At 30.1% G+C, this 14,003-nt stretch overlaps 2 protein-coding genes across 2 annotated transcripts in view; one reads left to right on the plus strand and one right to left on the minus strand.

The window, feature by feature from the left end:
* Nucleotides 1-2,066, minus strand: part of Rpn8 (regulatory particle non-ATPase 8) — a 6,387-nt gene extending 4,321 nt beyond the window's left edge. Inside the window, exons 1-4 of the mRNA XM_014426570.3 lie at nt 1,763-2,066; nt 1,585-1,677; nt 1,328-1,506; nt 573-776 (exon numbers count right to left, since the gene is read on the minus strand). Coding sequence (XP_014282056.1) covers nt 573-776; nt 1,328-1,506; nt 1,585-1,677; nt 1,763-1,937 — 651 coding nt within the window. The 5' untranslated portion in view covers nt 1,938-2,066. The remainder of the gene's footprint in view (nt 1-572; nt 777-1,327; nt 1,507-1,584; nt 1,678-1,762) is intronic.
* A 4,234-nt stretch (nt 2,067-6,300) lies between these two features.
* Nucleotides 6,301-14,003, plus strand: part of Glg1 (golgi glycoprotein 1) — a 24,478-nt gene continuing 16,775 nt past the window's right edge. The window contains exons 1-6 of the mRNA XM_014426503.2: nt 6,301-6,661; nt 6,743-7,084; nt 7,164-7,403; nt 8,005-8,185; nt 11,742-11,965; nt 12,740-12,861. Coding sequence (XP_014281989.1) covers nt 6,464-6,661; nt 6,743-7,084; nt 7,164-7,403; nt 8,005-8,185; nt 11,742-11,965; nt 12,740-12,861 — 1,307 coding nt within the window. The 5' untranslated portion in view covers nt 6,301-6,463. The remainder of the gene's footprint in view (nt 6,662-6,742; nt 7,085-7,163; nt 7,404-8,004; nt 8,186-11,741; nt 11,966-12,739; nt 12,862-14,003) is intronic.

Genomic DNA, 14,003 nt, shown 5'->3' on the forward strand with positions numbered 1-14,003 from the left:
CTGATTGAAAACATTTTCGGAAATAAAAGTAATATAGACTTATTATACACTGTTGGAAAGCCAAAGATTGGACAAAAAATATTTAATATAGAAAGTGATGGAAATGAAATAAAAGGTTTGTTTCAACAAGAGTTCTAACTGTTGGGCACATGCGCATAAAGTTTTTCCATATTGCCAGTCCAATAACTGCTGTTATGTGGACATAGTTATTAAGTAATTAGTTTTTGAATTTTATTTAACCTATATTATAGTCTTTCAGTTAACAGGATGACAAACTCCATAATATTAATCTTATCTTATCAATAATGTTTCAATAGCAATTTAGATCTGAATAAATACAATATAATTTTTAGTTAACTGTAATATTTTCATATTCCAGACATAGTTTTGCAAAAGAAGAATGTTAATTTTAAAAATAAAAATAAATACTTGTCTGGAAACTGCTAAAGACTCATTTGTAAAATTAGTATAGGGAAGTATTGCCACCGTGAATAGTATACAAATATGAAGAAAATCCAACCTCCAGAAAATAATAACCAGTTTGAAAAAAAAAAAGTTGTAAAAGAATAAACCTGCATAAGGTAATCCCTGATATCTTGAATCTGTTGATTAAGGCCTTTGAGACCCAGAAATTGATTAGTAACCCTTTGCGAAAGTGAGCCAACAGTTGTATCTTTAATGTCTCTCAACAGATGTTCAACACCCACTTCTTCTGCTTCTTCAGCCCCTATTTCACTGGGTACATGTTCAAATGTTTTAGTCGTAGGAGAACCATCCTAAACAAAGTAAAAAAAAAAAAAAATGATAGAACATCAAATAATACAACATAAAACTACTTTTGCAGTAATAAACAGTTAAATGGAATACCATACTATCTAAAACATGTTATCATTTATATCAATGAGGGTAAAAGATTGTTAATAAAACATTAATATTAAACTACACCAAAGTAACAAAAAATGATACAACTGTGTAGAATAGCGAATGAACTAAAGGAAATTAAATCTGTGTCTTCCAAAGGAACAAACAATATACAATAAATTAAAAAAAAAATAGATGGAATATTGTTTATGGAGATGTTTGGTTTCATATGTAGTTAACAATAAATAGTAAGTATTTGACCTAAGTTAATTAATAACTCTATTAAATTTTAAGTAATTTCTAAAATAAATTACATGTATCCTGAAAATCATGTAGTATTATTAACTCATTTAATGAAAAACTTGCACTCATAACTTTGTTTCTCCTTAGATGCAATACATTAATTAGACTATTACTGTATGTGTTCACCCAAAGATAATATGAATCCACATCTAAAAATACTTACATCATGTACTTCTTCTACTGCTCTATATGCTTCAGTAGGTAAACCAAGATCTTTTGGTTTAGCATCAATAATAACAAGCACTGAGTTAGGACAATAGCGTCGAATAAGTTCATTAATAGCAACATCATTCTGATGAAGCTTGGGACCAGTGTGGTACCAGCCAACAACTTTTTCTCTAGCTGAAAAGTTCATACACGTATTCATTCATTCAAATATTGAACACATAACAAACATGTAACAAAATAAATAAAACCGACCATTAACTTTCTTAAACATGCCATACATATTTTCCAAATAATCATGGTCTAAAAACCAAACTGATTTATCCTTGTCATCTTCATCAAATGGCACTGCAAATAACCAAGAAGAATTTAACCATAAAATTCAAGATAGTCATACATTCAAGTTTATTAAGTAAAATAAAAACTAACTCACCTGCAAAACTATTGGAAACATCTAAAACACCTTTTGCCTTCCAGCAACCTAGTAATACACCAACTACTCTCTTCTGATTACCAATTTTACCCATTCTATTGAAATGATCTACAACACTTAAAAGGACTAAAGGATGAACAACAACTTTGTTGGTAACAAGCTCTACTCCTGGCATTTTTAATTTTGAAGAATATCAATATTATATAAGAAAAAGAAATAGTATCAATGATATTAGATTCTAAATTTGAATATTTACGAAGAAGGTTACACGCATACGCTAATGCCAGTCACCAACAGTGTACCCAACATTACTGTAACTAACTAAACGATAATGGGAATTACTAATAACTCAGAAGTCCATTAAACCATAGATATTGTTATATTTTAATGCTCAATAAAAATCTTAGACCGAAAATTTACCCATTTATAGTATTATGCAGTCTGACAAGTACATATACTGAGCACAATAATTATATATTTCGCTTGAGTAATAAGATTCTACATATTTCAAGGTTAACACTCAGATGGGAAAACAATTTCTGCATCTTTATTCGAAAATATAAGAATGTATGAGGAACGACGATTAAGAGTAAAGGTGGAATTTCGTATGGAGAAAGATCTGTCAGAAGCTACTGTTGGATTGGTCATTATATATAAATCTGAAGACCAAAAACGGATAAAAGGGACATGAATAGAGTATTTGAATATTAGAGGCCGGAAAGATATAATAATGGGAAGGATTGCGTAACTTGGTAGAGGAAGGATGGCAGGAAAAATCAGGAAAATAACAGTAAGAATGGTAAAGCCTCTTCAATTCTTCATAAAAATGGAATATAAAGGTGTCCTGGGGGATTCCGAAGATGAATCGTACAAAGCAATTTGCTAAACGTTTTAGTCCCCTCCATACGCCATATAGCAGTAGTCCAAGAGGTTCGGGTTAATTTAGTTGCTTTAAGCAGGTACGATAGGAGATATCGGGATATGGTTTTTCATGGATCATTATTTAGAAACATTCTTGGTTTATAAGGTAAGATTTTAAAGAGGTTTTTGGAACTGATTACAATTGCCTTAGTCTTCTCTGAAATTACCTTAAGTTTTTATTTTAATGCTCACTGACTACTTAAATTCAAGCAGTTTTGAAGTTTTTTTTATGGCTGTTGTTAGGTCGGATGGTAGGGAGAATAGGTAAATTACCACCCAATTTGAATAAAATCTGCTGTGATATAGGGATTGATGGATGGTAAGGAGGGATGGTTATTAATGCAGATGGAAAATAGGGAGAGGGTAGGGACTGTCGAGGTAGCTGTGAATAACTAATTTTGTCTCCAATTGTACATGAGATGTGCTCTACATCAGAAGGCCTTGACAACACGTGCTCTTACAGGTTAGGTGGCTGACTGACTAGGAGATGAATTGACAGGATGAGTTTTATGGGAACTAGCCGTCAATCCTTGCAGCTAGTTTACGTTCGAGAAGGGGGTGGTAAGTCCTACGGGAACTAGCTGTAGGTCCTTATAAAAGAATGAAGGTTTGGAAGTCGTGGGTTGTACCTCTGACTATCGCTTAAGGAATTCGTACAATTAACAATTAGTTTTGATTCTACGATTATAATAAGATATTGCTATTAACAATTAGTTTTGATTCTTCGATTATAAGATATTCGATACAAGATTGCTATTAACAATTAAGTCATAACGAATCCTTTTTATATAGTTAAATAGTTAAAATGATTTTCTGATCTTTTGTTTTATATTTTTAACAATGATATTTAGTCTTTACAAACTGCAATGCAATAAAGTTATCCAAACTAGCCCTTTTTATATCAAATATATAAAAATTTATATATTAACATATCAGCGTGTAAAGAACGAGGATATACTCAATAATTTGAGTTTGAAAATAAATTTTACTTATAGAGGAAAAGTAACATTTACTATTGATAATGGGCAAAATCCTTGAGAAACTCATCTTGAAACGCCTGTACCCCATCCTTGATTCCAACCACTTAATCCCAGACCACCAGTAGTATCCTAGGTCCTATTCTATATACAGTTTTTACAGATGACATCCCAAACCACCCTAACACTATTCTCACCACGTATGCCGATGTCACTTGTCTATTGCCAGTGAACAATGATCCTTACATTGTATCCCAAACCTTCCAATCCCACATCACGACACTTGAAGAATGGTGCCGAAATTGGAGGATAAAAATTAATTCCAATAAATCCCACCAAATCACATTTACCCTTCGTCGTAAACCCATGACCTCTTGCCCCATAGTAGTCTTTAATAATACTCCACTTATTTCTGTGGAACAGATCCGTTGCTTAGGACTACATCTGGACAAACGACTGACATGGAATCCTCATACAAGACTGAAAAGACAGGAGACTGCTCGTCGATTCTGACTATTACAACATTTACTAGACAAACGGTTCAAATTGTCAATCCATTGCAAAGGACTGAACTACATGACTATTATAAGGCATATCTGGACATACGGAGTAGAGCTTTTGGGCTCCACTAAACAATCAAATTCCTCCCGAATCCAATCCTTACAGTCCAAAATCCTTAATGCTCCTTACTTTGTCACGAATCAAGTCATCCATCTGGACATCAATGTCTCATATGTTGCCGATTTGGCCAGAACCAGATACCAATCCTTCCATGATAAACTTCCCAACCTCCCAAATCCACTTGTTTCTACCCTGACTTCTCTTTCATTACCTAATAATCCTCATAAGCGTCTGAAAAGAAGATGGCCTCGAGGTCTTCTCCTCTAGAAATATTATTCTAGAGAAGTTCTGTCAATAGATAAATTCTCTACTTGTTTGTATGATGCCACTATGTCATCTACAGCAAATTTACTTTTTGTATATATTGTTATACAGTTGTAAATAACAATACATAAATTATTTTTAAAAAAACTTTTAATAATGGGACCACATTCTATAGAAAGAAACCAAGCCACATGGTAACTAAACTGAGAAGTGTTAATTTAAAGTTAAATACCAATAAATAGTTCACAAAGAAAACTTTATATACTGACTATGTTAACTTATGGCATATGAAAGAGTTTGATTTTATGAAAGTAGGGTTTTATCAAAAACTTTCTTTTACATTTTTTGGGTATTGTTCTGTGGTTTCATTATCACTTTAAAGATGGTATAAGAAAGAGGGTTGAGGTTTGATTCTTTTCTGCAGAACGCGTAGTGATTACTTAAGGAACAGTAATATAGCATTAACTCATATTTTTCGAACTTGAGGTTTTGTTCCTTTTGGCATATTTCATGTGGGAGTCAACATAATTTTGAGAATCAGTCAACAGCTGCCAGGTTTAAGGCCACTGTTTGTTTGTTTAATATTCTGTACCTCTACCAGGACAGAAGTTGAAATGAGTTTCATTCCGAAGTACACTGATTTCGAAAAAAATATTTTAAAAATCAAGAACCACTTCGATTGCAGCTACAGTCACCTTGTTTAGCTAACAAATTCGTAAAGGTTTTGTTTTGTAATTACAAGTTTCAGTAATTTACGCACTACACCTTCCTGCAACACTGTCATGCGGTTGAGATTCAAAAATAAGCGTCTTTCAGCGGAAAGGCTAATCCCCAAAACACTAGTTCCATCGAAAAATTACCGAGACAGTCCGGGGACAAGTCGAACTTACAGTATCCCGTTCGGGCGAATCTAGCCGAGAAGAAAAATAATCGATTCATAGAAACACCCGTGCATACTAGCCTTAAGATTAGGATCATTTTATTCTCACAAACTCATTGTCTCTGGAACTTTAGCTGATCTCATTGTTCCTTAAACATATGAATCTGCTAACAGAAACCTAGAAAAAGATGGAAGAGACCTTAAACAAAAGTCTTTCCTAATATATTTAATATTATTGTTACCGTGATTTGTATTACTTACAAGATATTTGGTTTCTAACAAATAGAATGGCATACATGTATGTATCTATAGGTATTCCAGAACTGATGGTAGTTCTTCCAAGATTACCGAAGAAAGGAGATGATTGCTTCACGTCAATATTTATTCCATTTGATTAGATTCATTTGTTCATTATACTATCGAATTCTTAAAAAAAATTAACGAACGGCCTCAGTCTTCTCACAAGGATTCGTAGGTTGCTATTTTACTAAGACAGAAACCTGTTGAAGAATTTCATAGAAGAGGTCCTTGAAAACAAAAATTAGTTTACTGGTTTTTTTAACTATTATTATTATTACTGGTTTCAATTCTTTTACTGCTATTGATCGTGGATTAAATAATTAAGAACTACAGTTTAGAATACATTTAATAGAAACTAATATTTAATTAGACTCTTGTACAGAAAAAACACGATGATTCTTGACGGAACTTTGAATGAACTTTTCAATTTTAAAGCTTTACATATTTTTAGTATTTAGATTAAATTAATAAAAGAAAATAGCGGATTACTTCACTTTTTTTATTAGTAGAATTAAATATTCATCCTTCATAATTCTTAATACCTTTTGTTGTAGTAAGTAGATCCTTGGCAGTGATAGGTTTTTGAAAGGTGTTTTAACTGATGTTATAATGTCATGTCAGAAATGGATGTGACTGATGCCGCTGTGTCCAAATTACATTTAGAGTTGTGAATTAAACCTTCTGAAATATTTGATATTTTTTGTCTATTAATGAGTTATGCCAAAAATATAAGACAAGATGTTTTATCGTTCTTTCATTTTACTTTGTTTGTGTTATTTGACAGTTTCCCAACATTTAGTGGCAGATTCAGCTGTCGGCTCTAAGTTAATTCGTTTTAATGAAATTGAAAAAAGTGGAAAATGCAAGATTTTAAGTAGTATGTGTGATAATGTTAATGATGATTTGGATGCCTTGGATTGTGCTTTTACATACAAGGTACACTTGGTTTTTTTTTTTTATACTTGTCTTTTGAGTAATTCTTTAGAACCAGGGTTTATGAATCACATTATGTTTTAGGAACATAATAATAATCACATAAGTCCCATCGATGAACAATGTCAACATGTGATTTGGAATTACACTGCCGAACTTCTCAAAGATTCAAATTTACAGCAATTGGTTAGTCATTATTGTATGGGAAATACAATTTATGATAAGTGTATGCAGGTACCTAGAAGCCACTTTCTGACTTGCCTTGTTGACAAGCTAAATGACTATCCGTATACTCCAGGCTGCTCAAAGTCAATTGAACGGTTGAAATTTCTGACATTTGTTGATCAGAAATTCCTTTTTTTGTATATTGAAAGTTGCCAGGAGGATGTCTCCAAATTTAAGTGTGGAAGAATTCCTACTCAAGAAGTAATTAAACTTTTTTTTTTGTTATCTGTTTTTTTTATTGTATATGTTATTATTTCTGTACATATTTATAATTTTTTAGTTTTCTGGTAGTACTACATTGTCATGTTTGCAACAACATTTATTAAATCTTCAAAAGCCGTGTCAAACTCAAATTCTACGATTATCTGAAGTTCAAGCTGAAAATATCAAGTATGACCAGAAATTGTTTAAGAACTGTGCTGATGAACAGCGTTTCTTTTGTAATGATGTTCATGCAGGAAAAGGCTTAATGTACTTATGCCTTAGCCAACATAAAGAAGAACATAGAATGTCTCAAGATGTAAGTCAGTTTTATTTACTGGTCTATAGTTTATATTGTTCTAACTGTGAATTTAAAAAGCTCTACTATCTGTAGTGTAGTAATTTTTATTCATAATTTGTTTTTGATTTGAGTTAATAATACTTGACATTGTTAATGACTCGATGACTCTAGAACTTACCATTTTTGACTCTTAAAAATATTGTATCATTAAAAGGTAACATTAGAGATGTAATTCACCCCTATTAATAATGAGCAGTGATATAATCATTGCTGATTACCTGTTGATCATCTTAATTCTGTTAAAATGAAGCTTATCAGTTAAATTGAAATATTATGGTTAGCTTCGAACTTCATCTTTCCTTTTTTTCATGTTTTTTGGTTTTTCAGCTATTCAGTGGTACCTTTTGGTCATATTCTTTACTACAGTAAAAGCAACAGTTTTCTGTAAGAATTATTAGTAACATTTCATGAATATCTTTAACTCTTTACTATCTATACATTTTATTTACTCAAAATGATCTCATAATGGAAATATTTGGGTATATTCTTTGGTATATATTTCATTACATGGGTATATAATTTCACTAAGAGAAATGAAATCATAATTATTTGTTTCTAGTGTAAGGAGGAGTTATTGAGACATGAACAGTTAATCGCTCAGGATTATCAAGTTAGCCGCGGCCTTGTGCGTGCTTGTAAAGAAGATATTAAACTTAATAGATGCAGAAAGTCAGTTTCTGATGATAGAGATGTTAGACTTGCACAGATACTATTATGTCTTGAAAATGCTACGAAAAATGGTAAGTGACTTCTTCATATTAAATTAATTTTCATATATTAGTTATAATAAAAATATTCATATAATCTCAGCAATTTTTTGTTATCTTTGATATATATATCAGACTTCTACTCCTATTCTGATATGATGTCTGTCTAAGGTTTTCCAAGTAGAATAGAAAAGTCTTATTTAGTCTTCATTCAGTTTATCTGTAATATCTTGTTAAAAGTACATTTTACTATGAGAAATGTTGTTAATCTTGTCAATAATAAAATTTTAAGCTATAAAAATTGGAATTGAAAACATCTAATTACTTTAAATGATTACTTATTAATTAAATAAATTTTATCCCATTTTAAATTCATGGCATTTAACTGATATATTTGCATGCCATTTACTGTTCATATGTTTTTTAATATTGTATATTTTAGTATATTAGACGAATTAGTATTTTTGTTTATATTGGTTTTTGTGTAACGAATATTGTTTTAAATGTAAGAAGATGGTCAGGGTTGCGGTCAAAAAATAAACAAATAGTTATAAACATTTAAATTTTTATGGTCAACTATATATACATATATATATATATAATATTGTTTTTAAGTGATCCATTACTTTATTGTTTTAACTTCTGCAAAATTATTTAAAATAGTTTTAATTTCTCCTCCAGCTTTTACAATTTAAAAAAGAATATCTAACAAAAAATATTCCTAATTGACTCCTAAGGTCATTGACTTAAAAAATTGAATTTGAATTCTATGAAAAAAAAATAAGCACCCTTTGAACTTTATCTATATGAAATATGTTAACATAATTTTTCAATAAAAATGATTTTAAATATATCCTGGTCAGTGTTTAAAAAAAAGAAAATTACAAATTTTCATTTCCCTTTTGATGAGTAAGTTTTCAGCTTAATTTTGTAAATTACTGGTTCGTGATTCATCTATATCCTGCCCCGTTATAAGATCCTGTATTCTAAGCTTTTTACATCTAATCTATTTTCAATCAGGTTAAAGACAATCATACAAAAAAATAAATACAATACTGTCAATTAAAATTGTATTAACTTATGAAGCAGGTGAAATAAATTAACGACCTTGTATTATTTTCTCATTTCTATTCAGTTGTTTACTTATTTACTCAAAGCTGTTTTTTTTTTCTGGCATGTAGGCAATGCTGCGTAGAAGATGAGTTTATTTAGCAATGAAAACGACACCTTTAATTATATCTACACCAATTAAACTGCACGATTAAGTGATTTAGCTCACTATCATTATATCTAGTTGGAAAATCACAGATGCTGTTTTCTTCTACTAGATTTAGCATTTTATGCTTGGTTCGAATGCATAAATAAAACAAAACATTAAATTAGCAGAACTACGTATATGGAATGAACCAATTGTAAATTATCTGTTTTCATACATAATTATCTTGAACTTTCATTATTACTATAAATAATCATCGCCTAAAAATAATTCACTATCTAAATTTTATTAGCACAGTTTATAGTTCCTTTTCTTCTATCTGTGGTGGGGAATTTTTTTTTTTTTTTAATGTTTCTTCTTATTTCATCAGTAAATGATGTATCTTTATAAGTTAAATTAGTTTATCAGATATAGTCAGAGCTCTATAGCTTGAAAAATAATATTACAAAGTCAACTCTGTTCTTTGTTGCATGTCTTGATAAAATTGAACACCTTAACTTGAATATGAGACTCTATAGCTCGAAATGAAGTTTACAATTTTAACTATAACTCCAAATATAGGTCATGATTTAGGCTCTATAAGTCAAATTCGGAGAGTTGGAAACATTGTAATTTGAAGATGACAACATTTTTTTATATTGACTGATTACTGCACCTGTCCTCTCTCTTAACAATTCAGTCAGCATGTCCTTGTTTACCTTATGAGTCAGTGAATAAAATTTTGCACACTTTTGAACTGTATCAATAAAGAAAACAAATCTGTTAGCATTTCTGATTCTTATACCTACCTCATAGAACACTCATCAACTCTAAATTGATTTTCAATAACATAAAAAATGTTGTATTAACTGTAATGTAACTATGACAAAACTTTACAAGGAAAATTTTTCATTCATATCTTTTTCAAATTATTTATTTTGTAAGTAAGTATATATTTATAGAAGATAATTAACTTATTAATATTATTTATTGTATTACTACTGATTAATAATATGTTATTAAAATGTAATATATTTTTCAAATAATAATAATATGTAATACTAATAATAATATATTGCCTAAAAATAATTCATTTTCTGAATTTAATTAGTACAGTTGTTTGTAATACAGTAGTTGTTTGTAATACAACCTTGTGGGTTCTGAAACCCTCTGGGGTCCTCCCAGCCTCATAAAGTGGGTATCATTAATTGAGCGAATTTGACGGTTGAGCATGATCTTAAAAAAAATCACCTCCTTGTATAACGATTGTTCTGAAAATAGTAGTTCCTTACAAAGAACCCCTGGCCCTCCATTGGTTGTAGAAGTTCACATTATTATGATTTTAATACTATAATAATGGTAATATAATCTGAATAATTAATGATTTAAAATCCTTGTGTGGGCCAAAATATCTTTTTTTAAAAACTGTTTTATGATGCTGAAATAAACTTAAGTATAGTTAAATTAACGAAGGTCAGTAACCTTTCATTCCGATGAGTTATACTTATCTTAATAAACTAAGGGAGAGAATAAAACTAGACTCTGGACTTGTTTTGTTTCTGTCTCACATTAAATATGTGCTTGAAACTGTAGTAACATTTATGAGAATTTTGAGAAATATATCTTTAAATTTTGTTCACTTTCTTATCTCTTGGTTTAAGTCTAAATTGCCATTTTCAGTTAACTTGTAAGTTTTTGAAACAAGTTACAGCAAGCTTTAAAGGTGATAAATTTTTTTCTTAATTCTAAAATGGCTGAAAGTTTGCTGATAGCCTGGGGACAGTAATATTCATTTGTTTTTCAATTTGTTATATATATTTCCTTCTTTTTGCTGTTCTTGAAACACAATTCGGTTTTATGATCTGTGAAAACATTCAATTTTCAAGCCTTTGCATAAGAGTATTCATTTTATCTTAGAGAAATAAATTAGCCATATCCTTGCAAAATATCATCAAAGACCGAAGACAAGAAATTTGCATTAAAAAAAAATGTTCACCCATGTGTAATTTTTAAATTTATTTAAACATTTTATTTTAATGATTTGTAATGAAAAACTTCCTTATTAATTTCTTTTTTTATACTTTAAATAATGTTTCGGGTCTATTGCCCCATCATCTGGTTCTGGTTCATAATTAAACTGGTCTCCTTTTTTAAGACTCCTAGTATTTAAGACTAAATAAGGGACGATAGCCCTGAAATGTTGTTTAAGATATATTAAAATATAGAAATTTAAAAGGAAGAGTTTTTCACTACAAATGATTAAATTAGTGCAACTCATCCATTAATGAACTTATAATATTAAAGCTTTTAATTTAACTAAACTATTTACCTTGTAGTAATTTTTTGTTGAAGTCAGGAAAACTTTTTAATGATTATAAACAATTTTTTTTTTAGGTAGTAATTTAGTTGTACCAAAATGTCGAGAAGAGATGCTTGCACATAGAAAAATGCTACTTCAAGATTATAGGCTATCACCGGAAATAGTTAGTACTTGTGCTAATGACATAGAAACATTTTGTAAGGGAATAGAATTTGATGGAAAAACCATTCATTGCCTTATGGAACATTCTCATGCTAGAAAAAGAAAAAATAGAGTTTCTGATGCATGTCAACGTCAGGTTTGTTATTTTGTGCACATTGTATTCTTAATAAAAATTTTATCTGTAATTGAATAATCTGTTCATCAAGTTCTTATTGATGTCATTATTAGATAAGATGAGTCACTGTGGACCTCATGAAAACCTGCAGCATGGGTCGAAATGTTGGTGTCTAATAAATAGTTTTTGTTAAAAAATCCATCTTTATAATTTAAGAAGTTATATTAAGAATTTATCTTTATTATATTAACAAATAATAGAATTTTTTGTGAGCAGAAATCCTAAAAGTTTTAAATGAATCACTACAAAAGCACACAATAATGAAATTGATTTCATGTTTATTCTGTAAACCATTGCAATCTTAAACTGGTTTTAATTTTCATATCTTAGAGCCATTGTAAGACAGATTTCTCCATTTTGATGTTAAGTATTTGTAATTACAATTACTTATAATTCTAGGGAAAAAATAACAATTATGTAAGAATTGGTAATTGCAATTACTTAGGCTCAGCTTGTAATTGTAATTGTGGACACACAATTACAATAGTTCAATAAGTAATTGCAATTAATTGTAATTGTACTTCTGCAATTCCAAATTAAAGTAATTTTAATTGTAATTATTTGGTGTCGAACTCTGTAATTGTGTTTTGGTAAATATATTTTATATTTTTATTTGTATTCAACTTATAATGTAAAACTGTCACCATTTTTTTTCTTTGTTCAACTATTAATATAGTGTCAAATTGTGAATACCATTGCTCTATATAAAACTTATAATACTATCTTCGTTTACAGTTGGAATTACTAATAAAGGAAACTGATGCTGGAGAAGATTGGAGAGTAGATCCAGTTCTTTGGAATGCTTGTCAAAGTGTTGTTAGTGTTGGATGTAGCAAATTTAAGCCTGGTGATGCAAGGTATTTTTTAATCATTTAATTAGAACTTGTGCATGAAAATTGTAAATTTTAATCATTTAAGTTATTTTTTAAATTAAAATCAAAGTCATCATTATCTTATAACTTACCCACTCTGTTGTACATTTTTGAGAATTAATAGATAAAGGAACAAATTAATTTTTAATTCCTAGAGTTATAAACTATGTTTTAAGTATATAAAATATTTTTTTAAATAAAATTTGAAGACATAGAATGATTGTTCATGGAAAGTTAGTTAGAAAATGCCAACTCACTTCCAAACAATTCTCGACCAACATCAGCATCAGACAAGGTTACAGTTTAAGCCCACTCTCCTTTTCGTAATTATCATGGACTCCAGATGAGTTGATATTGAGATGAAAAGAGGATAAAGGAACTGGAAACTAGAAAATGCTTCAATTCCCTGAAGGAAGCTTCCTGGGGAAGAAAAAAATATTTAAGCTTACAAAAAAGATAGTCTATAAAAACAGATCAGCGAATCTTGGACCGCTACGATTAAACAGAAGAATCGTATCCAAGCAATAGAAATGAAGTATTTAAGGAAGGTCGAAGGAAATACCAGAAGAGAAAACCTACAATCAGAGCAAGCCTCGATATGAGACCTATCGATGATATGCTTGAAGAATTATCATCTGAGGTGGTTTGGGCATATGTCCTGTGTTTCAGTAAATTGTACAGCCAGAGCTACCTGTGAGGCTATTGCAGAGGGAAACAGGCCCCAAGAAGACAGGATGGAGGACTGAGATAGGCCTTCGACAGACAAAATCTAAAGTAAAAGCGAGGAGGTAGCTGGGTGCTGGACCGGTACCTATAGATCAAGCTCTACCAAAAGGCACCTCACACTGCTGGGTATGAAGTGGAAGAGGAAAGATCTACAAGAAGAAGAATGTAGTTTTAAACCACCTATTAGTTAATATTTACTAACGTTAAATAATTCAAGTAAATTGGATTTTTCTTATTGTTATTTTCTTAGGACATATTAAATATGGTTTAATGCAATGAACTTAAATAATATTTAATGTATTTATTTACATTGACTTTATAATGATTTGGTATCGGTGTAATGTCCTACCCAAAACTATTATTCATCTTTTCACTCGTTTACTTACAACAAAATATTGTCA

Source organism: Halyomorpha halys, unplaced genomic scaffold (genome assembly GCF_000696795.3).
Source record: "Halyomorpha halys isolate HHAL.00 unplaced genomic scaffold, Hhal_1.1 Scaffold29.1, whole genome shotgun sequence".
NCBI classification, from domain to species: Eukaryota; Metazoa; Arthropoda; class Insecta; order Hemiptera; family Pentatomidae; genus Halyomorpha; species Halyomorpha halys.